Raw genomic sequence first — 27,048 nt, 5'->3', positions numbered from 1 at the left:
ACCTCAAAAATAATGACTGCGACAAAGACTTTGGGGACGAAGGATAATGAAGATTACCAGTTAGTGAGCTTTCCTTTGGAGGACTGGTGGCCTGAGACCACATGTTCCGCTTATGTAGATTCTGAGCACTTGATGTCAAGGGGGGGGGGGAGCAGGATCGGATGACTTGCTTTTCATTGTGGTAAGGCCAGAGCCCTCGCTATCCTCGGTGGAAGAACCTCAGCCACTGTTTTCCATGGGGATAGGGCCAAAAACACTGCTTTCCATTAAGCAGGGCCTGAGCTTTCTATAGAATATGGTCCGAGACCAGGATGTACATGTGGAGGGAAGGATTCAAACCCTTGCTTCCAATGGGGAAAGAGGAGAGCCCATTATTTACATGGTGGCAAGGTTCAAGGCCAAGTTTTAGAATAAAACAACTCCTTTCGCAACACTAAATTACCACTTGAACTATTCCACTCTTGACTTGTCAGACATGCCCAATTGCTGATTGTAGGCCTAGAGACCTAGGGGCTAGATGTACAACGCCTTTTTATGGTTCCCGATTCTAAGAATAGGACAGTTTGCTAATTCAAAAAGGCAATTTCAAAACTACAAAGCCCTAAATGTGATTTGGTCACCTGTTACCGAATCGTAATTTGGGTTTGAAAATCGGTATTTGGAAGGGGCGTGTTTAGGGTGCCCCTTTCAAATACAGATCCGCATTGGTATGTATGAATGTTTTGCAACAGAAATGGGGTCGAAAATATTTACACTTTACTTTACCCCAACTCAAAGTTGGTGATAACCCATTCGCAAATAGGAGGGGTCCCAAAGGGACCCTTCCCTTTTGAGAATGTTTGAAGAAATATTTTTCAAAATCTTTTTAAATGCATAAAATGGGCTACGTTTAAAAAAACATTGCTTTATTTAAAAGCAATCACAGACATGGTGGTTTGCGTACCCCAGCAGGCCACCATCCCGGTGATGGCAGCAAATCGTAGGGGGTCACAAATTGCGACCTGCCTTATTAATATTCATGAGGTAGGTCTATTTGTGACCCACTACGAATCGCTATTTTAGGAGTAGGGGCTGTATAACCCATTTGTACATTATTGATATCGATTCCCAAATAGTGAAATTCGCTTTTTCTGTTGTTTGCACATCTAGCTCTAGATCCTTAATCACTTTCCATTTCTATATGAGGAATTAACAGCATCTCTCAACATTAATGTGATGCAGAATCTTTGTTACTCTGCTGTTTCAACCCTTTTTTCTGTGACAAGTCGTATTCGCACAATTGACTGAAAATCTACAGTGCAGTTAGTTTTCTTTTGCATTTGAGTATGTCTAAGTTGTGTCAAGGGGTTCTCCTTCTTGTTTCATTCTTATGTAAAGCGCTCTAGCGTTGTGGCCCGCGCAATAGAAAACCTTAACAACTAAACTGTCCGAGCAGGGTTCACGTGCTGTGGGTCCAAGACTCCCTTCTTTTTTATGCGTTTTGTAACCAAAGGCTGTTCAGAGCCACAAGGTGACCTCATCCCTTCAGGTCTACAAAATCCCCAGTGTTTGAGGCTCCAGCTCAGACGTTCGCCGCCCCTCCACCGCCACTCCACACACCCTCTTAAGCTGGATTTGCGGTGATCAATCCTTCAACACTTTCTTTTCATGTTGGACAGGGAAGTTATTTACTTAGTTTGGACTTGAAAGTAGAACATCCGACGGATAGGGAAGGGGCGATGCTTGCGCAGCTCTCTACTCTTTAGGCAGCCTGCTGGCGCCACCTCGTGTCCCGCACTGGAAGCAATCTCAACCTCCTGAGCACGAGAGGAGTGGCGAGGAAATGAGAACAAGGAGGTGGTAGGTAGATTAGGTTTAGGAGCGTAGCTTGGTCAGTAAAATTGGGAGGATGTGAACTTCAGATTTTCCAACAATATAATGTTTGAATATATTATACGACAAACAGTGCACATGAGAGGGGCTTAAGAGGCAGTGAAAAGGGAGAGGAACGCGGATTAATGAAAGAAATCACAATAATCACAATATTTTGTTAAATAACAAACATTTATGAAAACTTTCAAAACCAAGAGAGGGAGCAAACGTATTTGTTTTTGTTTGTGTGTATGTAAATAGTCCTGTTGAAATCCGACACACATCCCGACTGAAAGCACCCATACCAAACTATTTACCAGAACATACATTTATTGGGGGCGGGGTGTTACACCCCAAACCACCGCCCCCCATGCCCCACCCCTCCCGAAACTATGCCCCATGTTATGTTAAAGCTGTACTCAAAGGGGCTGGGTCTATATATCCAGCACAGGCCATTTTGAGATATTGGCTGTTGGCTGAAGGAGCAGCAGGGCCTCGTATACACCCCCAGGCACGAAACAGTGCATCAGCGAGAAACCAGGTAAAACAAAAGTGAGTACTCAAGGCAGGTACAACGTACAAGGCACCGCTCTGATCCAAGGAAACAGTCTCAGTATCGGCCAAAGTTTCAAAAGTGTTAGAAAGGCGAACCCGGGGGAGGCAGAAGGTGTCTGACTGACCACCCCTAGGTCTACCCCTCCTTCAGAGAAGGGACCGAGCGATGTCGAGGGGTCTCCGACGGGAGGGCCCTCTCCTAGAATCGTACAGCAGAGTAACCACACCACTACAAATATACACCACACGTAGATAGAGTTTTCAATCTTTATCTGGCAATAAGTATCGTTTCAATATATACAGCAGATCCAGAGATCTGGAAAGTCTCGTGGCAAGGGGCAAGGTAGCGGGACAGTCTTATAGATGGTCGGTTGCAAGGGGACCCTACGCACAGCTCTCAATCCTCGAGCTGGGGGGTTCCGGAAGGTTGGGCCGCGGCAGCGCCAGCAGGCGCCAAGATGGTTCAGCCAGTGTGGACCGCGGCAGCGCCAGCAGGTTCCAAGATGGTTCAGCGAGTGTGGACCGCGGCAGCGCCAGCAGGTTCCAAGATGGTTCGGCGAGTGTGGACCGCGGCAGCGCCAGCAGGTTCCAAGATGGTTCAGCGAGTGTGGACCGCGGCAGCGCCAGCAGGCTCCAAGGTGGTTACAGCAAAGATGGACCGCGGCAGCGCCAGCAGGCTCCAAGGTGGTTACAGCAAAGATGGACCGCGGCAGCGCCAGCAGGCTCCAAGGTGGTTACAGCGAAGATGGACCGCGGCAGCGCCAGCAGGTTCCAGGTAGAGCAGCAAGGGGAGTTCGTCTCAGGGTCAGCCGCGACAGCGTCAGCAGGGCTTCTCGACTCCGGGATACAACTGCCGTCCTACTCCGGGGCTGGCCCAGATATAGGTCTGGAGTCCTTTGATGTCCGGACCCTCTCGCCTGGGGGTCAGAGGGGCCGGGGTGATGGTGTCCAGACACACAGCAGGGGGGTGGGGCCAGCGCTCAGGGAGGCCGGAGGCCGATCAAAACCAGGCATCCGGGGACGGTTGGAGAGCCATCGAAACTCCCCTCTCCTTGTCTCTGGTTGAGTGGCCACTCTACCACCCGGAGGCTCTTGGTGCCTCGATGGCGGGCTCGCTGGGGCCGTGGCCGCGGCTGGCCCGGGACCACGTGTCTGTGACGTGATGGGCCCAAGATGGCGTCGGGTTCTGGAATGAGGGTCCGGTGTGGGCACCGGACCGGTAATGCTGGGGCGGCCCGAGCGTGCCGTGTCGGTGTTTGTGGGCCGCCGGGTGGCGGATCTGGTGGTTTGGAGGGCGTGCAGAGGTGTGCCCGAGGCCGACCCGGGCTGGATGGAGGGCCGATGTCGTCCGGGGCCCGCATGCGGGAGGGGTAGGACCACGCCACGAGGCCGGGTCCAACACGCGTCCCCCCCAGCTGAAGGCAGGGGAGAGTCACCCATCTTCTTGGGGATTCTCCTCGCCAAGGCGGAAGAATCTGGAGAGGCCGTCAGCGTTGGCGTGGTCGTTGCCAGGGCGATGCTCCACGGTGAAGTTCATCCCTTGGCGGGAGATGGACCAACGTAGCAACTTCGGGTTCTCGCCCCGCATCTGCATCAACCACCGCAGGGGCCGGTGGTCGGTCTGTACTCGGAAGTGGGTGCCGAAGAGGTAGGGCCGGAGCTTCTTTAGGGCCCATACGACGGCGAATGCTTCCCTCTCGATGGTGCTCCATCGTTGTTCTCGGGCCAGCAGGCGCCGACTGATGAAGGCCACGGGAAGGTCAACTCCGTCAGAGTTCATTTGGGACAGTACGGCCCCAATGCCGTGTTCCGAGGCGTCAGTTTGGACGATTAACTCTCGGCTGTAGTCGGGGGCCTGGAGCACCGGGGCGGTGCACATGGCAGTCTTTAGTGTCTCAAAGGCTACTTGGCACTCGGGGGTCCAGTGCACCTTCAGGGGTAGTCTCTTGGAGGTTAGTTCTGTGAGGGGCTCCACAATGCTCCCATAGTCCTTTATGAACCGCCAATAGTATCCAGTGAGCCCCAGGAAGGCTCGGATGGCGGTCTGGGTGACGGGGGGGCTCCCAGGCCTGGATGGCGTCGATCTTGGGTTGAAGGGGAGCCACTTGGCCGCTCCCCACTTGGTGTCCCAGATAGGTCACGGACCCTTGACCGATCTGGCACTTGCTGGCTTTTATTGTTAGTCCGGCCCGTTGGAGGGCCGTCAGGACCTTCCAGAGGTGGGTCAGGTGCTCGTCCCAACAGAGGCTGTACACCGCAATATCGTCCAGATAGGCGGCACTGAACTCTTCCAGCCCTGCCAGCACCCAATTCAGTAGTCTCTGGAAGGTGGCTGGAGCATTCTTCATGCCGAAGGGCATCACGTTGAAGTGGAAGTGGCCATCGGGGGTCGAGAAAGCGGATCGTTCTTGTGCCCCTGGCGTGAGGCCGATTTGCCAGTATCCGGCCGTGAGGTCGAAGGTGCTGAGGTACCTGGCGGCTCCCAGGCGATCGATCAGTTCATCCGCTCGGGGAATGGGATGGGCGTCGGTCCGGGTGACGGCATTCAGTCCCCGGTAGTCGACACAGAACCGCAGCTCCGGGGGCACCCCGGGGGCGGCGGCCTTAGGGACCAGGACGACGGGACTGGCCCATGGACTGTCTGAATGTTCGACTACCCCTAGGGCTAGCATCTTGGAAACTTCGGCTTGGATGCAGGCCCGGACTCAGTCGGGGACTCGGTAGGCTCGGTGCCGCACGGGCGGACTGTCCCCGGTGTCGACGTCGTGAACACACCACTGGGTGACTCCGGGGGTGAGGGAAAATAAGTTCGCAAATTGACCCAGCAGTTTCTGGCAGTCCTGGCGCTGTTTGGGTGTCAGCGCGGGAGAGAGGGAGACTCCCTCGACGGAGCCATCTTTCTCGGAGGTGCTCAGGAGGTCTGGTAGAGGCTCGGAGTCGTCCTCTGCTCCGTCATCGGTAGCCAACAGCAGGCTCAGTTCGGTGCGGACAAAGTGGGGCTTGAGCCGGTTGGCGTGTAGGACCCGGAGGGGGTTCCGGGGGGACTCCATGTCCACTAGGTAGGTGACCGGGCTCTTGCGCTCCACCACTTTGAAGGGCCCCGTCCATCTGTCCTGGAGGGCGCCGGGGTCGACCGGGGCCATGACCCAGACCTGCTGGCCTGGCTCGAATTGAATGGACGAGGCATTTTCATCATACCAGCGCTTCATCTCCTCTTGACTGGCCTTCAGGTTGGTCTCGGCCAGTTCCCGGAACTTCTGAGTCTGGTTGCGGAGAGTCAAGAGGTATCGGAAAACATCGGGCGGAGTATCGGAGGCGGCCAGCTCCCAGCCTTCCTTGACCAGGCTGAGGGGGCCTCGCACCGGGTGTCCATATAATAGTTCAAAGGGGCTGAACCCCAGGGACTTCTGGGGTACCTCCCGGTAGGCGAACAGGAGGCATGGCAGCAGAACGTCCCATTTGCGCCGGAGGGGCTCTTCTAGGCCCTTGATCATTCCTTTCAGGGTCCTATTAAATCGCTCCACTAGTCCATTCCCTTGAGGGTGATACGGGGTGGTGAACTTATACGCGACCCCGCACTGTTGCCACAGGGACCGCATATATTTCGATATAAAGTTTGTGCCCCGATCACTGACGACCTCTCGGGGGAAGCCGACTCTGGAGAAGATCCCCATTAGCGCCCGACCCACTACGGGGGCTGTGATAGTCCGGAGGGGGATAGCTTCTGGGTAGCGGGTGGCATGGTCCACCAGGACGAGGATGAAGCGGTGCCCCTGAGAGGTTGGAGGATCCAGGGGCCCCACGATGACGATCCCTACTCGCTCGAAGGGGTGGTCACCACGGGAAACGGTTGGAGTGGGGCCTTGATTTCCCCCCACTCTTTCCGCTGGCTTGGCAGGTCGGACAGGTTCGGCAGTGGTTGTACACATCGCGGTGCATCTTCGGCCAATAAAAGTGGGTCACCAGGCGGCTTTTGTCCTGCCCCAGGTGCCCGGCGAGGGGCACATCATGTGCCAGGTTTAAGAGAAAGTCTCTGAAGTGGAGGGGGACGACTAGCACTCGGCCGGCCCCCAGCTCGGCGATCTTTTGTTCACAGTACAGGAGGTCCTGGTCCCAATAGACCCAGTGGGACCCCGAGGAGTCTCCTGTGGCTTGCGTGGCGGCTTGTTGTCGGAGTCCCTCAAGGGAAGGACATGTCTTTTGTTCCCGACGGAACTGCTCGCGGGTGGGGCCCCCTTCTTGGCGCCACTGGGCTAGTTCGGGAAGGGGCACGAGCTCGGGAAGTTCTTCATGGCTGGGGCCCTGCGGCCCCAGTTCGGGTTCGGCCGTGGCAGTGGCGGGTGGCGGAGGTGCCGGCCATTCAGGTTCTTCGGGCAGCTTGTCTTCGGTTGGGACGGCGTCCCGGGTGGACATGGATCGGGTCGTTACGCAAACCCATTCAGGAAGGCCTAGCATCCCCAGATGCTCTCTTCGCTCGATCTGTGCCCAGGGGGAACTTTCCAGGTCGTTCCCTAGGAGGCAGTCCACCGGGGCATCGTCTCGGACGGTGACTTTCAGCATGCCGGACACTCCTCCCCACTCGAAGGGGTTGCGGGCCATCTGGCACAGGCTCTCGGAATTGTCCGCTGACCGGACAGGGCACAGAACGTGGGGCAAGATTTGTTCTGGGGTCACCAGATGGCAGCGGACGGCGGTTATGCTGGCCCCCGTGTCACGGAGAGCCTCGGCCCGGCGTCCGTTGATGGTGACCCACTGGCGGTACTTCTGGGTGTTGATCGGAATCTGGTCTCGGGGGATCATGTCTTTGTCGCCCAGGGAGGCGAGGCACATGGCCGCGGACTCCCATTCTTCTGGTTCCATAGGGACCTCTTCTTCTTCATCCTTTTCTTCGCTCAGAGCAGCTGCAGTGATTTGTCGACCGGGGGGCCCGGTGGTGCCGGGCCGCTGGTTCATGGGGCAGAGAGGATCATTGGCATAGTGACCCAGCCGCTGGCATCTGTGGCACGTAACGTTGGGGCGTGGCCCCGGTCGGGCTGGATGGGCCCCCCTCGGGCTGGAGGCTGGTGTAGTGGAGGCGGGCGAAGACCCCGGCGGGAGGTCTCGGCCTCGGCTGGTGCCGGACCCGCCGCCTCGCGGCCGGTGGTTCCCCGGGGACCCTCGTCCGTATTCTCCTGTGGTGTTCCGGTGGACGCGGTTGCTCGCCCACCGATCTGCTTCGACCGCTAGCTTCCGCGGCTCGGTCAACTTGCTGTCGTAGTTCAATGAAGCAGTTGTTGGAGAGGTGCTCCCATAACATCAGGTCGACCAACTGCTGGTAGGTAGTGACATGACTGCCTTTGACCCACCCCTCGAAGGCTCTGCTAAAAAAGTGACACATATTCTACCCAAGTGGTACCGGGGATTTTTTTACAGTCTCGTAACCTCTGCCGGTACATTTCGGGGGTGAGTCCGTAGCGCGTGAGTAGGGCCGTTCTCATGTGTTCATAGGAGGTCATTTCGGTGTCAAGGAGTTCCAGCAGGGCGTCCCTCCCTTCGTTGACGAACTTTCCCCACAGGCCGGCGCCCCAATCCTTCAGGGGCACCCGATGGGCGGTCATGGCCACCTCGTAGGCTTTGAACCATTGTTGGATATCATCGTTCTTGTAGTATTCTTTGACTACATCTTTCGGTAGGTGAACCTTGGTGTCCACGGGAGGGGCCGCGGTCTTGGCCCCGGCCGCGCTATCTTCGTTGATCTTGGCCTTGATTTCTAGTTCTCTCAGGCCTCGTTCGTGTTCATATGCTAGTCGTTTTTCTTCGAGGTCACGTTGTCTCCGTTTCTCTTCTAGATCCCCTCCAGCCGCAGTTGCTCGAGGGCTATCTTTTTCTCCGCTAGCTGGAGTTCTCCGTCTAGCCGGAGTCGTGCAAGCTCCACTTCGTGTAGCCGGTTGCGCTCGCGTTCTCGAGCGTCTTCATAGATGAGGTCCGCGTTTAGTGTTGCGGTTCTTTCCCCCGTCGGGGGTGCGCTGGTTTCCTGTTGCCCGTTCGGGCCATTCTCCTCTTGGGGTGGTCTGTCTCGGGTTTCCACCCAGGCTTGTAGGGCCGATTTGAAGTCCTCTTTTGTGCTCAGGCCAGTGGTAGCGATACCCATGTCCTTACAGAATAGTTTTAGTTCTTTGTGGCTGTATTCTTCTATCTTCTCTTTCTGGAATTCGGCAGGTAGGTTGGTTCCTTGGGTCGTCATGGTCTCTGTGTGTTTTTCCGTCGTAGCGGGTAGATCACTCTGTACGATTTTGCGTTGGCTCGGATCGCAGCGCCTGCCACCAATGTTAGAAAGGCGAACCCGGGGGAGGCAGAAGGTGTCTGACTGACCACCCCTAGGTCTACCCCTCCTTCAGAGAAGGGACCGAGCGATGTCGAGGGGTCTCCGACGGGAGGACCCTCTCCTAGAATCGTACAGCAGAGTAACCACACCACTACAAATATACACCACACGTAGATAGAGTTTTCAATCTTTATCTGGCAATAAGTATCGTTTCAATATATACAGCAGATCCAGAGATCTGGAAAGTCTCGTGGCAAGGGGCAAGGTAGCGGGACAGTCTTATAGATGGTCGGTTGCAAGGGGACCCTACGCACAGCTCTCAATCCTCGAGCTGGGGGGGTTCCGGAAGGTTGGGCCGCGGCAGCGCCAGCAGGCTCCAAGATGGTTCAGCGAGTGTGGACCGCGGCAGCGCCAGCAGGTTCCAAGATGGTTCGGCGAGTGTGGACCGCGGCAGCGCCAGCAGGTTCCAAGATGGTTTAGCGAGTGTGGACCGCGGCAGCGCCAGCAGGTTCCAAGATGGTTCAGCGAGTGTGGACCGCGGCAGCGCCAGCAGGTTCCAAGATGGTTCAGCGAGTGTGGACCGCGGCAGCGCCAGCAGGCTCCAAGATGGTTACAGCAAAGATGGACCGCGGCATCGCCAGCAGGCTCCAAGGTGGTTACAGCGAAGATGGACCGCGGCAGCGCCAGCAGGCTCCAAGGTGGTTACAGCGAAGATGGACCGCGGCAGCGCCAGCAGGCTCCAAGGTGGTTACAGCAAAGATGGACCGCGGCAGCGCCAGCAGGCTCCAAGGTGGTTACAGCGAAGATGGACCGCGGCAGCGCCAGGAGGTTCCAGGTAGAGCAGCAAGGGGAGTTCGTCTCAGGGTCAGCCGCGACAGCGTCAGCAGGGCTTCTCGACTCCGGGATACAACTGCCGTCCTACTCCGGGGCTGGCCCAGATATAGGTCTGGAGTCCTTTGATGTCCGGACCCTCTCGCCTGGGGGTCAGAGGGGCCGGGGTGATGGTGTCCAGACACCCAGCAGGGGGGTGGGGCCAGCGCTCAGGGAGGCCGGAGGCCGATCGAAACCAGGCATCCGGGGACGGTTGGAGAGCCATCGAAACTCCCCTCTCCTTGTCTCTGGTTGAGTGGCCACTCTACCACCCGGAGGCTCTTGGTGCCTCGATGGCGGGCTCGCTGGGGCCGTGGCCGCGGCTGGCCCGGGACCACGTGTCTGTGACATTATGGGCCCAAGATGGCGTCGGGCCTGGAATGAGGGTCCGGTGTGGGCACCGGACCGGTAATGCTGGGGCGGCCCGAGCGTGCCGTGTCAGTGTTTGTGGGCCGCCGGGTGGCGGATCTGGTGGTTTGGAGGGCATGCAGAGGTGTGCCCGAGGCCGACCCGGGCTGGATGGAGGGCCGATGTCGTCCGGGGCCCGCCATGCGGGAGGGGTAGGACCACGCCACGAGGCCAGGTCCAACAAAAAGGGTACTCGATCAGGGAGCAGGCTGATACAAATGCTGTATTAGAGGAAGGCACGGGGACACAGCAGGTTTGGTGTGCCAGAGAGTAACTGGAACTAAAGAGACACTGTAAGATAGTGCCATAGGAGGGTCTGTGATCTAGAGAATCACCAAGCCTAGGGTAATAAATTGTCTGGGCCACTGGAATTATGCGACAGGGCGGCCACTGCGATTTTCGCATAATTCGGGGTTTGCTGCAATCATCTGCCGCATAATCTGCAGATGAAAACAAAAAAAGAATGTCTAGCTCAAATGGTTCAAAATGTAGCAAAAACGGAGCGAAACATGTTGCCGCGCAATGGAAGGTCTTTGGAAAGGTCACCTTTCTGTAGCTTATTGCTATATTTGATTGTTAAACTGGTACTAATGTTGTGCATCTAATGCCCAGATAGTGCTAACAAGTGTAACAAGCATTGGCATAGCCAATAGGTCCCGCCTTTGGGACATTATAAGTGTTTAGCCATGCAACAGTTGATGTTGCACTAAGGATATTGTGCTGCATAATTAAATACTTATAAGGTCCCAAAGGCAATACCTATTGGCTATGCCAATGCTTGTTTGAATTGCCTGCACTCTTTTTCTTAACTAGACGGTTTCAGGAGACCCAGATCTCGAAAAAAGGGCAGCACAATTTTTTTTCCATTTTATTTAAAAGCATACTTTCACAGCAGTAAAATCAACTCAAGCACTTTTGTTCTTTGCATAGTGTATTAACAGCGAAAGCATCAATTTCACATATGATATGCAACATAACCTCGATTCATTTTAATTTTCCAACCTAGTAAAACTGCTTGCATTAGTGAAAGTTTGTTACAGGCAAATGTTTCAGAACTGTGCCGAAGAAGCACAGTCGCAAACATGTGTAAAATGAGTCACTTTTAGTTTACTCTGCATAGCATAAACGTTACAGATCTTAGAATATTTTCTTACCTGACACTCCAAGTATGGGTCCCAACGCTGAAACGCCAGCTAGCACAGGCTACTCACAGATCTTGAAGGACCTGTCCCCAGCGGAACTTAAACTCCCAGGTCCTCCTTGCCACGTGACCTGCATTTCTAATGCAGCCCTGACAATTGAAACACAAGCACTTGCAATGCATTAGGTCTCACATTTACAGGAGTTTGATCTATTGGTTTTGTAAGTGGCAACGTCTTATTTATCTGTTTGTTTTTGAAACATAAATAAAAGGCATTGTCATTTGCAATGCTAATAGCTTAAACTCTCACAAATGTTAGACCTATTGCATTGCAATGCTTGTGTTATTAAAGCTGCACTTCTGCAGCTTGAAGGTTTAGGACTAAACAATATTTTCAAAAGGTTGACTGACGAAACCGTGCTTAGCAATTTCAATAGTAATCAAGTTGAAAAATGAAGAGCTTTGATTTGTTCTTTTCATAAAAATATTATGTGAACTCGTAAACTTATTGCAATCACTACAACACACAAAACCCTGTGTGCATTTCTACAACTATCCTGCAAAGAAAATAATTTGTGTTCACACTGCTGTTCAAATGATACTAGAGTGTAATAAAGTGAGTCGGGCAGGAGGGGCCTCCTGATCCCAAGATTTTTGACTGGGTTGTGGTTTTATACATTACGTTAAACAGCATTTCTGTCCAAAGGGAGAGGCTAGCATACCGGCCTGTTGCATATGGTTAAAAGAAGGAAAACATGTCAATAAAAATGAAGCAAAAAGAGCCTGTAGAGTGATTAGGCTGAGTGTAAGGAATGTATGTTGATACCACGCATACCAACGCTGTATTTTACATTGCGGTTTTGACAATGCAAGTCGTTACATCTACTTGCGTTGGAGGGCGCTGGATTTAGGAATAGTGTGAATTACTATTCCAACTCCAGTCTACGTACAGTAGGGCAGGTGTTGGAATAGTAATTCACACTATTCCTTAGTCTAGAGTACCCTCCAGTGCAAGTCGACGTAATGACTTGCGTTGTTAAAGCCACGATGTAACCATTATGTGTTGTAATGGTTGCGTAGAAAAGGATGTTTCCCAGTGTAAGGCACAGTAATACCTTTGGGTTGAGTTTGCACTATACGAGCCTGCAGAGTGAGCTGCAGCGCTCCTAATGTGTGCCGAGATGGTTAAAGGCGCTACAATAGCCTGTAGAACGATTAGGCCGAGTGTAAGGCACAGCAATACCTTTGGGTTGAGTTTGTTGAGAGCAAGTAGTGCTCCAAATGTGTAGCAGGACATTCACAAGCGCTGCAACACCTTCGGGTTGAGTCAGCACAGGAAGAGAGGAAAAGTGGGACAGAGGAGGCAAGGGGAGGAAGCTGAGGGGAGGGTGGATCGAAGAAGGTGTTAAAGAAGGGAGGAGAATTGGGATGACGGCATACATAGCCCTGCAGCTGCGTCTGGTTACATGCTGCCACTAGGAAGATCCTGCTCTCACAGCCTGGGGAGTGAGCCCCCTCACCCCCGCAGAGCACTCAATAGCATCCAGATATTGGCTGCGCAGAACTTGCAGCAAGAGGCCGACTTGCACATTTTATCCAGCTTGCCATAACGTCAGATTGTAAAACGCATTCTTTCGGATGATCTCGAATTTCTTGAAAGGCAGGCTTATTTCTCATTTTCTCTTTGTGACAAAACGCACCTCTAATGCAGTCTGAAAGCTGCAGGGCCTACATGCAAATTACGTGTTTCGCAGAGTTTCCTCGCCTCTGGTGGGGTGCTCTGCTTTATAACATTAAAACGGAGGGAGAGGGATGCACAGTGCCTGCCTGTGCAGTGCGCGCGCCCTGCAAAGAGCTAGAAGAAAAGAAAAAAAGCCCACGAGTGCTGCGCGCACGCGCCTAATGCAAAGAATTTAAGGAATGCAGCAGGCACAGTGCGGGGCCGCTGCTCGCTCCCCAGGCCAGGGGAGAGAGAAGGCGGGACATGCACCTGCTTTTGACAAATTGCGTGCTGTCTTTCTTAGAAAGACGCAAGCAAAGGCCAAAAGGGTGTGAGCAAAAAAACCACAAAAACAACACACACTCACGAGCGTGTGGTCCAAGTTGGAAGTCCTTACTAGAAGCCTCGCAGAGCAGCGCATGCGCGCGGGCTCAGGCAAGACCTAAACATGACAAAATAATGAAGTAATACAAATCACAAAAATGAGCCGCATAATTTACTCAACCCTGCCGCATAATTTGGCCCTCTTCTGCTACATAATTCCAGTGGCTCTGCATATGGCGACCAGGCGGAGCGAAAGAAGCGGCACACAAAGAAGCAGCCAGGCCAAGCACAGAGGCAGCAGAACCCCCGACCCATGGGCCCTTTGTGAGAAAAGTCAACAGCAGTAGATCAAAGAGTAGCCAAATTGGTGAAAAAAATGTTTATTAGTTACAGGATAGAGGCATCTGGGACATAGTATATTTCATTCAATGTCAGGCAGTTGATCGCCAACCAGAGTCAAACCAAAACTTACCTCGGACGAAAACTTTCAGCATCTCAGACATCAGAAGCAGAGCGTCATTACTGACTAGAAAGAAAGGAGACAGAGATAGTAACTCAGAGCGCGACATCTCCGTTATGTCAAAAGAACATGCCTGAACAAGTAAGTTAATTAACAGGTTTATTCTCGTTCAGCATTTTATTTTCGTTCAGCGTAATGGACACCCAGCTGCCACAGCCTCCTTCCACAGCTATCTCTCCACAACAATCGTTCCTTCCTTCTCTTGAACCCCTACACCTCCTACAGTTCCACCCTAAGATTCAATGCTTCAAGATACATATAACACATCGTTTCCCCTGAATTACAAAATATGCAATATCAAAGCATAGTACCAAGAAACAAACAATAAAAGAAATATAAACAAGCAACTATTTTATTTATTTAGAAAGTTTTATAGAGCGCGAACAAGACCCTTCCAGATATCAGAGCGCTTTACAATCAGTGATGAAAAATTATACAACAAAATAGAAACAGGTAGATCAAGTATACATAACCTATTATGCAAAGTAAAACAAAACAAAAAGGTGCAAAACAGGAAAGCAACTGTGGAGCCTGGATTGTCTGTTTGGACCCGTGTCATAAAAGAACTACTGGTGGAGGTGCTAGTGAATTCATAGTTTCCTGAGATAATGATCATGTGACACCATACAAATATCTAAGTGACACTTACAATACTTTCACATTTTGGCATGTGACGAACAGTGACAGATGATTTTCCTAACAAAAAGCATGTGAAGGGTACTTGGTGAAACACATTTTCATCAACCCTACCTCAACCACAGTGCAGTGGGAATTACCAGACAATGTATGGTGGAAAGATAGAGGGAACCATGGGCACCACACTCACACGCAACTAAATCAGTAAATCATTTTGCCATGAGGATCTCCTCCTGAACTCCCTTACAGGTCTACCAGAGCCTGGACAGCCATTTCTGGAAAACGTTTTTCCGCAAACAATCTCCTATCAGGATTGACAGGGGTACTCACTTCACAACATCTCACAAGTCTAGGCATATTCAACACATCACCAGAATCCGGGACATCATATTCTTCCTAACTTCACTAATCAGAAAGGGAACCAAAGATTTTGATCTTCCTTTCCTAGTATATCCTGGCCCGCTACCAACACTTTGTCACCTACAGACCATTTGTTAGACTCCAAGGCATTCTTAGGATCATATCTGGACTTATACATCAGTTGACAGGACTGCCTTCTGAAAAAGATGACCGTGGTAAAATGTAGTAGTGTTCCCTCTCACCCTACCTAACTTTAAGCATGCAGGATTAAGTTTAGAGGATGATCGCCTGCCTTTATATAAGAAAGGAGACTCTCCAGCAACACAATTGGGAGAGTTATGAGGTGCCCATGACAACTTTCTGTCCACTGCCCTTTGAACACAACTTTTCACCAACCTGTTAATTTGTTCCACCAGTCTATTGGCTTGTGGAGAATACAACACCGTCCTAAGATGTTTTACTGACAATCCTGATTAAAACTCACCCATCTCTTGAGAAGTAAACTGCACCCTATTATCAGTTAGCAGGGTTTCAGTAATAACTTCACACGAAAATGAATCTCTCAAAAACTCTATGACCACACTTGCATCTACTCGGGGCACACAATTGGTCACCACCCACTTTGATGTGTAATCTACCAACAAGAGTACAAACCGCTCATGATGGGCTAACGAATCAAATGGTCCTGCAATATCAAGACCCATTTTCATGCAAGTCTGGGACGGAATCTCCACAGGTATCAAAGGAGCATATCGTACCATCTATTCTTGCCATGGTGATCTATTCTTGGCCACCAATGCCTCTCACCATGGCCACCATGTGCTAGAATGGCCAATTTGCTCCTTAAAAATCACCAACGGAATCACCCTATTACCTCTACGGACCTTTTTCCAAATAACATCCATCATCCAAAGTACTCTCACTCTTAACAGGCAATCTGGACAGTCAGCAGAGTAATTCTTCGGCCAGGAAAATATTGTACAACAAAATTGAAATCTGTTATGCCCTGTGTCCATCTTCTTAGTCTTGGTGACATAAAATCGGAAGACCTTCAAGTGAAAGCTTAGATCAGAGGGCGATAATCAGACTTCACAATGAAGGGTATTCCCCATAGGTAAAGCTTGAAGAGCAATACTGCACAATAAACCACCAGTGCCTCACGCTCAATAAATGAATAGCATACCTTCGCCCCCTTCAGTGAGAGTGAAGCAAAGGCTATTACTGCTCTTCCCCATCCACATGTTGAGTCAATACCGCACGCCAATACGCACAAACTGCATCAGTTCAAAGGACAGTCTTCATGCAAGGGTCAAAATGACCCGATGTTGGTAAAGTTCCAATTTTGTTTTTAAACCATTTAAACACTGATTCACATTTATTAGTGCAGTCAAATTTCATTTTAATTTTGTGGTACTGTATCAGTGTTGTTGCATTCAGGCGTTGATTGATCTCCCTCCTCAATAAATACTCTGACTGTTTGAGTTGTGAAGTGACGGGGCCTTGCGTAGTGCCAAATGTGCGTACTTCTTTAATGAGACCATAAATATCCAGTGCTTCTGAGGCACTAGAACCTTTGGTGGTTGTTGTGTTGTTGGTCATATGTAAAATATCGCCAAAGGACATGTTTGTGGTGCAAAGGTAGCTGTGTTGGGCTGAAAAAAACGGATCTAGTAGGTAAAGACAGCTAGGCGTGCACTCAATTAAACAAGAACGTTTACCAAATGATAGACAGAATCCTCTAAGTGTACCTGTTTGGTATGCACTTGGAGAGGGGGTACAGCCCAGCCCCTACTGAAAAAGTGAAATTGAGCTCAGTCTGTGCAGTCGGCTGCGGTTCGTGTTTGATTGTTAAACATCGTGTTTGTGAAGTCTCCCCGGATGCGCGATTCAGGTGAGGAGTTTGCTGTTATAATGGGCTACTTCACTGGCCGCTTCCTTTGGTTCAAAGATAGTGGGTCGGTGGCAGCGGGACGCCATCTATGTTGCTAGCGACAGTATGGTAGTAAGGATGATGTTTAACTTCAGTCCAACTTCGGTTCACACTCAGCACTTGAACCGATCCAATTAATGTGCGCTTGATATTTATTTCTGCCGCCGGCGTCGGCTGGTTCTCAACTGCAGTTTATCTTCAGTTTAGACTTAGCTCGTGAGACTATTCAGTCATTATTATTCGCATGTTACCCAGTGTACGTCTTTATTTCTTAATTTCCCCCAGCACTGGCTCATTCCCTCACTTTTGTGAGCCTCTGCAACGGGTCGTGTATCTTCAGTCCAGGCGTTTTGACAGGACATTCTATATGCTGGTGAACATTCATTGTTTCTTGATTTTTTTGTGTTCCGGGTGTTCTGCCAGATTTTCATGTTTAGATTTACACTATAGGTTTTGTTTCAGATATTTTTGAAAGCATAGTCATAGTACGGTCGCTTGTTGGCCCTGGTCACACCACACCACAGCCTAGTTCATTTTGGCTACAGTTCTTGAAAAACTCGACGTCTCCAATTGTTACTTGTCGCGCCGTGTGCTGACGGCGTTCTTTTGACCTTGTTTCTTTACCTGAGCTTCTGAGGTACGGTTGAATTTTCTATTGTCGTTTTGCACGAGCACCAATTTATGGGATAGTTGCTAGAAGACACTTCTCACATTTATATTTCTCTCGTACATATGACGGACTCTGTACTGGTGATGGCTATTTGTATTTCTTGTTTCTTTTTTGTACTGTCAATCTTACTGTTGTTGTTTACTCCTTTTATCTTTGTATGATACTTCTCATTCAATGTTTTCAATCTCTCTTATGGGGGGTCCTTGCGTACTCCCTCCACTCGTACTGGCATTCCTAGTCTTTTATATAACTACATTACAATTAATACAGTAATTTATGCTGATTTGCATTGTAGATTCCCCCTGACGAGGCAGTGCAAATCCCCTGAAATACATTGAGAACTGAGTATTGCAACAAGAAGCTCACATCTGAAATGTTGTCATCCATGAACTGAAATTTTCTAAATTTGGATGGACTGAAAATCAGCTCAATAAAAAGATTTTTTTGGGGCAAACAACCATTGTATAAGTATTTGCACACCATGTTTTAATGTTATTTGATTTCGTATGTTGTAATGTTCAGGATTAGATTTGTATGAACAGATTATTTGGATAACATTTTGCACTCATTTTTGAGTGCCACAGTGTAGTACACGAGGAGGCAAAGTCTTCAGACTGAGCTCAATTTCACTTTTTCAGTAGGGGTTGGGCTGTACCCTTTCTCCAAGTGCACATCAAACAGATACACTTAGACGATTCTATCTATCATTTGGTAAACGTTCTTGTTTAATTGAGTTCATGCCTAGCTGTCTGTACCTGCACTTTCTAAAAGTGGCATTTTCATACACACAATATACAAATCTTATTTACTAAAAGATATATATTTAAATTCTGAGTTCAGGGAGCCAAAACTCCATTTCTCCACCTTGTGCCAATGGAAAGTTACGCTTGTAAAATGTTACAGTGCAGCTCCCATGATAGCTTATGGGCAAGACAGCCTTTCAATGGAAAAAACAAAATACACAGTCAGGACATGTATAACACATCAGTACATGTCCTACCTTTCACATACACTGCACTCTGTCCATGGGGGTGCATTGTCCCTACCTTAGGGGTGTCTTACATGTAAGAAAAGGGAAGGCTAAGGCCTGGCAAGTATGTGCACTTGCCAGGTAGACATGGCAGTAAAACCTGAGCGCAGACACTGCTTTGGCAGGTCTGGGACACAATTGAAAGGCTACTTGTGTGGGTGGCACAACAGTGCTGCAAGCTCACTAGTAGCATTTGATTTACATACCCTGGACAAACACAGTGCACTGTACTAGGGACTTAATTGTAAATCAAATATCCCAATCATTACACAATTTACAGTAGGACCACTTGCACTTTAGCACTGAATAGCAGTGAAAAAGTGCGCAGAGACACTAAACCAGCTAAAACGAAGTCCAGCATACCTTCAAAACCAGGAGGTCAGAATGCAAAAAGACAGGGAAACACGTCAAAAGATGCCAGGTCTAACACAGTATCATTGTAAAAGAACTGCACAATATCACACATTTGAGAACTGCGCTGTCTGCCCTTTTTTGATTCAATTTACATGTCGAACTATACCTGCTGTTGGAGAATAAATGATGATCAGTGATTAGTATAAAGAGTTTGAGCTTCACTGACCATAAACTAAGAGTCCCACTGAACCATTTTGTTTTTCTATAATTCACAGCCTTAGCATCTCATGCACAGCTCGCAGCCACATCTTGTCATGCACTACTAAGTGATGGCATCTCATGATTTTTTCACAATCACAGCCTTAGAGGCATAGCCTACAGCCGTAATATCTCATGAATAATGGACCGCAACAGCAATTGTTAAACAAGCATTTACAATGCAATAGGTCTCGCAATGACATTATTTTGAGATATTGGCATTGTAAATTACATTGCTTTTTTCAGTTTGGATAAGATTGGGGTGGAGATTCCAGTAGAAACCCCTGGTCTTAGATTCTGTTGGAGACCCCTTCATGCTATATTCTCAATGCAGCCCCTTGACTTGAGGCTTCAACAGAGTGCGCCTTTGCCTCATGGTAGGATAGAGTCCTTTTACTTACATTTGGGTAGAACCACCCCATGCCTATGATTTCAATGGAGAATTATTTGCCGCGGATTCCAGTGTAGGTCTTAGATTTCAGTGAAAATCGACAGAAATCCCTGAGCTTTAAGTTTTGGTGAAGTCCCATTTGCCTACTATTCCGATGGAGCCTCTGTGCTTTAGGTTTCAGTGGAAACCTGTTGGTCTAAGATTCTGATGAAGACCACTTTGCCTTAGATTCCATAGGAGACCTGTTTGCTGTAAATTCCATTGTAGATCTGTTAGTCTTAGATCCCGACGAGGACCCCATTGCCTTAGATTCCAGTGGAGGCTCGTTTGCCTAAGATTCAATAGGAGGACCCTTTGCCTAAGATCCCATAAGAGTCCCCTTTGCGTAAAATCCCATAGGAGAACCCTTTGCCTAAGATCCCATAGTCTGTGCGTCATGGCCACCCTTCCAAAGTTACGCCAGGCGCACGGCTGCCATAAGTAGGCCGTGCATTATCCGGACCCATTTAATCTCAATATCGGCTGGAAGTCATTACCTCAGAATAGACGCAGGCCACGCGCATGGAAAGCTGCCCTCCCAGACTTCCTGGAAACGGCGAGGGACATTGAACAGGCAGGGCAGGGCGCATGGCACAGGCTGGAACACAATAATTAATCGAACAATAGCGCCAACAGATTGCCTCTTTTCACTGCTTTCGTGGCAATTATGTCTTTTTTGGCTCAGGAAAATGGGCCTTCGCAGCGCTTCAGGTGCGAAATTAGAAAGTACATGCAATGAGAGGGCAGCTGCCGCCCTCCCTGGCTTTCAAGGGAAGAGGTAAAGGAGTGCGTGGAGGGAGGGGGCAGGCGTGAGCTAAGTGATGGAATGAAAGCGTGAAGAACGGAAGGAGGGACGGAGGTATAAAGGACAGAAGTAAAGACAAACGGAAGCAAAGGAGTTAAAAAGGAAAGAAAAGGGAGAAAGGAGAGGGAGGTGCGCAAAGGGAAGAAAGGAAAGAGTGTAGAATGAAAGGAGAGAAGAAAGGAAGAATGGGAAAAAAGGAAGCAAGGGAGAAAAGAAGAACACTAAACATGAAAGAAAAGTGCATAGGAAAGGGAGTGCAGATGAGCAAGGGAGTGGAGGGAGGAATAAGAAAAGGAACAAAAGGAGGGTTAATAGGGCAGGAAGAAGGAAAGCGAGGATGGTATAGAGGGGCACGATGAAATAAGTGTGAGGAATGGCAATGGCCGATGGGGCAATAAACTCAAATTAGAAGATACAACAGTAGAAACGAAGGAAGTGAACGAAGGAATACAATATATAAAAGAAAATAAGGGGAAGAAGGAAGTACGGCTGAAAGGAATGGGAGCAGATGGAATGAGTAGAAAGATGGAATGGTTAAGTAAAATAGAAATGAAGCAAATGAGCAACTAAGGAAGAGAGGAAGTAGGAAGAGAATGATGAAATGTAGACATAAATGAAGGCGGAAGAGCTGAAAGTATGGCAAAATGTTATAAACAAACAAATGAAAAGAGTGAAGAAAGAAAGAAGTGAGAAAGAAAGGAGGAAGGGAGAAAGTGGGCAGGTATAAAGTAAGGTGGAGAAAGGAGGAATGGGTAAGTAAAATACAAAGGAAGCAAAAAAAAGGGAGGAAGAGAAGATAAAGGAAATACAGGTAAGGAGAGGAAAGAACGAGGAGAAAAGACATGAAAGGAAGGAAGACGAAGAAACGGGGGAGAGTTGAATAATGTACTATAAAATGAAAGGAACAAACAAATGAAAAGGAGTGAAGAAAAAAATGAAAAAGAAACTTAGCGTGGAGGGTAAAATGAAGGCCTATCTCTGACAGTTGTCTCCAGCGCTGCCCAAAGCAGCTCGAATTCCCCTAATGAGTCCACAGATAAACCTCCCCTCCCCGGTCTGGAAGGGCTCGGAGAGCAGTGGAGTCAGATGAAGAAACTAACCCGCTCCTAATGTAGTGATGTGGATTTAGGAATTAGATAACGGTCGACGTTTATGTTTTTAATTATGTAAGGCCGAGAGTTTGGCAGCCATTATTTTGGAGTTTAGGTTTATGTGAGACATGTTTTTATGTTTTATGCTTTCACTTGGGCCCGTCCCAGACATGCACATAAGCTGGCATCTGTTCTCAGTTCGCCCAGGTTTCACGCGCATCAAAAGAGGGGCCTCACTCTTACCACGAGAACTGTCGAGGGCCTCTGAGAGCGAGGCTGCATGACCCTGTTGGTCTGTGGTGAGATGGGTGATCTGTGACCTGCCGAGGAGCCCAGTGTCAGCTACTGAAGACGCCGATGGCCGCCGACACATAGCGCCTAGTTACGCAGCGGCGGAGGGATGCAAGGAGTTCCTCTCGCTTAGGTAAATCGCACCTGGAAGCTTCCTCTGTGCTGCAGAGGTTGCGAGTGTATTTGGGGAAACATGACTTCAAATTGTTTGTTTTGTGCCAGGGATTGTAAACGTCGTGCCTGAGACCTCGCCCAGAGCAATAAAACACCTCCTGGCCCTACTGCTCGGTGCATCCCGGGAGTGAGGAGGACATGTGCTGAGCAGACGGGCAGTGCAGGGGAAAGGGTGCTGTGCACAAGGGTCGAAGACCATGAACTGGGCGCAAGCTTCGTGCGCTTTTATTGCATTCATTTCTCAAACTTCTTCTGAGGCCACTCTGCCCTTGGGCGTACCCTCCTCCCTGTGCACTCCTGCTGTAAAGAGAGTTTAATTTCTGGGAGTGTTCTATAGTGCTTCCCAGGATACTGTGTTTTTCACTGCACTAGTGTAGGTTACATGTGTTTACCGCTCATGAGAAAGGTGTCACTTTTGTCTTCTGCTTTCTTACGCATCCACGTATGCAGAATTTTGTTTTGACATTAAAGTTCCATTTTCTCAATTTATGTATTTGTATTTTGTATAGTGCTCGGTGCTGAGAAGCCGCTTCCAAGCGCTGCAGCACAAACAGAGTGTCTCTGTGAGGCAGAGGGTTGAGAATGAAGACAGAGAAAAACAAGAATTGCCACAGCTCCCGATTTCATGACCATGTTAAATTAAAATGGGTGTGACTTTTAAAAGACCCTATGTTGCAGGCTGTTCGCACTGGTTATTCAGGTGTTTTTACCAAGAAACAATGCATTCGTGCTGGTGGAGTTGTCTGTCCATTAACAGTCGACATTGGAGTTTTTCTGCAATGCTGAAGTCTGGTGTGCACTTTTCAATGTTTAAAAAAACGCTTTCTGCTACTTTGCTTAAACAAGTTGTCGTCGTTGCGCCCCACACAGCAGTGGTGGGCTGGGGAGGAACAGCAGAAAGAGTGGGGTGGGGGTAGAGTAGCTAGGGGAGGGAGGAAACAGAAAACGAGGTGACGGCCCATCAGATAAGAGAAAAGTGAAGTGCTCGGAACAGGTGCCCTTGGAATGCCTGTGCGCTTGCACATCGGATGTCCGTGCGCGCACATGGTTTGTCTCCTTTAGCTAAGAAAAGCCACAACAATAGACGCGCCAAGACGAAGCAGCGCATGCGCTGCGTTTGCTAGACGAGACCTAACAAGGCGAAGCAGCGCATGCACTGCGTTCACTAGGCGAGACCTAAAAACGCACAGAAACCACTCCATCTCATCTAAGAGTTCCAGACAACACCCCACCATTACAGTCTTAGCTTGCACCTCTGCATTCGTATACATAAATCTATAATTTCTTTCAATCGTTACCCGTGAGTCGGTGATGGTGCTGGTGCTCTGTACAAGTAAATCAAAGGGTCATTAAGTGACAGTTAAGAGAGTTCTACAAAAATACCTCCTAAAATAAACTTGGGCAGAAGAGTTCCCATCACTAAAGGATTCTCCCAAACGGTCAAGAAACCTTACAGAGCAAGCCTTAAGCTACCCCCTCTCCAAAAAATACACTTAGCCCCCTCCCAAAAAAACCACAGTTGACTACTTAGATTACATTTGCAAAATCTTACATATATTGGAGGGTATCGGGGGAAATATTTATAAACAACATTTAATGTTGTTGAGCCTCACGTTGGCTAAAAGAGATATTGCACGGAAATCGAAAGCAGTGGTACTGCCTTCTCTGTCAGCATGGAAAAATGGCCTGGATTTCTGTATGGGCTTAGAGATTCCAATATTTAAGGCTAGGGGCTGCCCCGCAAAAATATCCAAAGAACCGGAGGCGATGGGCAAACTATTGAGGGCTATACCTTGAGCCGATCTCTTTGGATACCTCGATTCCGGGTTGATTGTTCAGGGTGGTGGAGTGAGGGACCAACGATTCCGTGATCATTACATTTGGTAAAGTGGGTGTTGGAGTGGTGTTTAAGATGCAGAGCAGCAAAAGTGCAATGGGTGGGAGGGGGAGTTATATTGTTTATATTCTATTGCTTTTATTTATTTGTGGACATGTATATTCTAAATGTCAGTGCAATTATTCTGCATTTTATACTGTGGCAGAAGGCTTCTCGGTTACAGAGCTCTGCATTGTTTTTGACGCTTGACACAAAATCTGTTTATGAAAAAAAATAAACAAATTGCAAAATAAAATCTTGGTATTCATATAAAATATGAGCAAGAAAGTTATTTGAAAGAATGTGCTACACATGCATGCAGAGACATTGCTTTGGTCACCTGAACAAGATCCAAATTATTCTTACCTCGAATTTTATCATCTTTGAAATTGAGCTGTAGTAACTTATTCACTGTCTCCTGTGTGAATAATAAATACATAAATACATTAAAAAGGGCCAATGTCACACAAACATAGGAGTAACAGATTCTTTTTGGTGGGATCCTAACTCTGAAACAACCCAATATGACCTGCATCTTTAAAAGCCTCAACACCAACCCATTCCGGACAATAGAACATTAAATCAATACCATCCATGAATCACACCGAATCTGAAAAAGGCGCTTAGAAATCTCGAGCTTTCAGCTATAAATAAGAACAAAATAAAACAAATACAGCAAAATGAAATACCAATACTATGCTTTTTAAAGTAAGCCATTAGAAATACAAACTTAACAATGGATAGAAATGTCGGGCCCTGTCTGCGCTGTGTGTCAGGGGGTGCGGGGAGGAAGGGACCTTCATACACATACGGTGGGAATGTCCTGAGGTGTCCACATTCAGGCGGAAAGTCACTGAAGTCATGACAGAGGTTGTGGGAGAGCCTGTTCCATGAGAGCCAAAATGGCTTTTATTAATGATTTGTGGCAATGCAATATTGCCAGAAGCTGGGGGGCGCCTGCACCCCCGCAGGTGGAGGAGTGGAAACAAGATCTCAATTGTTGCCAGAGGGCCGAGGAGACAGTGTACAAAAGTAGGGTGTGTGTTAAAAAACGGGAAAGGGTGTGGATGCCGTGGAGAAGGTATCAAGGGCTAGAGGTGGCAGAATAGCGGCACATCAGGGGGTACATGCGTGCCTGCTCTATCCAAGAATATGATGGCACTGATTCTCTGTATATGGCAACTGATGTACTCATGACACTGTTTTTGTATGATAGGGTCTCTCGAGCTTTGTTAATAAAAAGATACAAAAAAACAAAAATCAATGTATCGATATGTGTAAGAAAACAGTTTGATAGACGTTTATTTCTTCAATCCTATTGCGACATCAGGCAGACAGACTGGATTTCTGTTCAATAAGTGGACCTTCGTTCTATGCTGCCAATACTCTTTCATTGCAGACTCCGAAAATTCAGTAATCTCAAACTGGTAGGATGTATGTGCGTGCACATTGTGGGTGAAAGTGTGCATCTTCTGTCTTGGGAAGTAACCTGTGGGTGCTGAGATCAGTGGCACACTAAACTTAGTTCAGAGATATGCATGCAGACAAGTGTGGGTTACACTGCCTGAGCAGCCGTATACAAGAGGTGAAGAGTTACACCATATATGTATGGAAGTGGTGGAACAACAGGGCCAAGAAGTAGACGGCTTGAGTGCAACCCAGGAATTAGCGGTGAAGTTAAATGTGTGCAGATAGGGTTGGTGGGAGCGGAAGAAAGGTAGAAGGGGAACAATATGGTCTTGAGGCCCTTTCTGAACAGCAGTAGAGATGGAGGGAGTAGCAGTGTACCACAGGATAAGCAAGGAGTAGGAAGATCTCACTCCTTACTTTGGGCATCTGCATTATCAGTAGGTTAATGTTGCAGGTGCTGCATGTGGCCAGAAAAATCATACTTTTTTACCAAATTGATATTGTTGTGATAAGGATGTTCAGGTATATTACTCAGAAAAGACTGAGGAGATCGGGTGAAGAAGGGGAACATGAAATTCTTCGAAAAGTGTGGTGATAGAGTAAATCAATTAGTAACCAGGCAAGCAGCGTCATAAAGGATGGCCTTGAGTGAGATAATGGCAGAGACTAGGAGGCCAATCCGCAGGGAATTACCCAGGTCAATGAGCAAGAGGACTCACGCTTGTACAGTTTTGCAAACGTGGGCTGAGAGGTAGAGTTTTATTCTGCAGAGGAAGGAATTCCAGTTCCAAGTCATCTTTTTTACATGATAGACAATGGCTAAGCATCAATTGAGTGAATTCATTGGTGGCAAAGGGGGCAGGGATCAACCTGGTAACTACAAGGAGTCTAGACAATTTTTTTATTTAGCATTGACACTTTCTTCAATGATGAGAACAAACTCAGTTATGACTGCATTTAGCTACCTCAATAGCTTTTATTCAAGAGCGAATGTTGTCTTGGATCAGTTTTAATTCCAAGAATGCCACCAATTAGGCCTTGAGATACAATGAGTCCTCGAGGTAAAATTCTGGGTCTCTGACAGATTGATTGCATTATTGTTAGACCCCATTTGGAGGGCCACAGGGCAAACCGGGGTGAATGGTCCAAAACTGTGGGGCTTGGGATTGGCTGCCTCGGATGTCAAGGGGGTCCGTCCTACTATGACTCTGCAAACTGGGGAAAGTACAACCTCTCCAGGACTTGGCTGATAGCGATGGCGAGCAGTCACAGATATTCAGGGATGTAGCATGGGGTGGTCAAGCTCAGGGCGCTCGACCTCGGACCTGGGGATCTGGGTTTGATTCTCAGTAACGACGCCAAACATCCTGTGATTCCGGGCAAATCACTTAATCTCCCCGTGCCTAACAAAAATGAATGTGTGTCCGCATGTAACGTAACTGGTGCCTCGGATGTCAAGGGGGTCCGTCCTACTATGACTCTGCAAACTGGGGAAAGTACAACCTCTCCAGGACTTGGCTGATAGCGATGGCGAGCAGTCACAGATATTCAGGGATGTAGCATGGGGTGGTCAAGCTCAGGGCGCTCGACCTCGGACCTGGGGATCTGGGTTTGATTCTCAGTAACGACGCCAAACATCCTGTGATTCCGGGCAAATCACTTAATCTCCCCGTGCCTAACAAAAATGAATGTGTGTCCGCATGTAACGTAACTGGTGCTATGTAAAGCGCTCTGATACCCGATTCGGTACGGGTCTAGTTCGCGCTATATAAAACTCTGCAAAAAAAAATAATAATAATAGATTGTCCAAACCGGTGTTTTATTTTATTAAAAAAAAGTAATCTGCTGCTACACAAGTACTAGTGAACAGGCACAATTTAGTGAACTGAGTGCTGGGACTACTGCACCTCAACATGCCACAAGTCCTCTATCTCCTTCTCAAAACATGATTTTTAGTATTCTTTAGTAAAGTTTTAGTAAACTTTACGTTAAGCATGTTCAGCTTATCAAAGATTTCATTAGTCAATGTGGGACTCCGAA

The 27,048-nt window shown here is 48.6% G+C and overlaps 1 protein-coding gene across 1 annotated transcript in view; it reads right to left on the bottom strand.

The window, feature by feature from the left end:
* Nucleotides 1-27,048, bottom strand: part of CENPX (centromere protein X) — a 175,650-nt gene that overhangs the window by 61,596 nt on the left and 87,006 nt on the right. The window contains exons 2-3 of the mRNA XM_078653781.1: nt 23,965-24,016; nt 13,646-13,699 (exon numbers count right to left, since the gene is read on the bottom strand). Of these exons, the coding sequence (XP_078509907.1) occupies nt 13,646-13,699; nt 23,965-24,016 (106 nt within the window). The remainder of the gene's footprint in view (nt 1-13,645; nt 13,700-23,964; nt 24,017-27,048) is intronic.

This window comes from Lissotriton helveticus, chromosome 7, assembly GCF_964261635.1.
Source record: "Lissotriton helveticus chromosome 7, aLisHel1.1, whole genome shotgun sequence".
NCBI classification, from domain to species: domain Eukaryota; kingdom Metazoa; phylum Chordata; class Amphibia; order Caudata; family Salamandridae; genus Lissotriton; species Lissotriton helveticus.
Note: the sequence above shows the minus strand (reverse complement) of the source record. Positions and strands in the feature narration are given on the sequence as shown.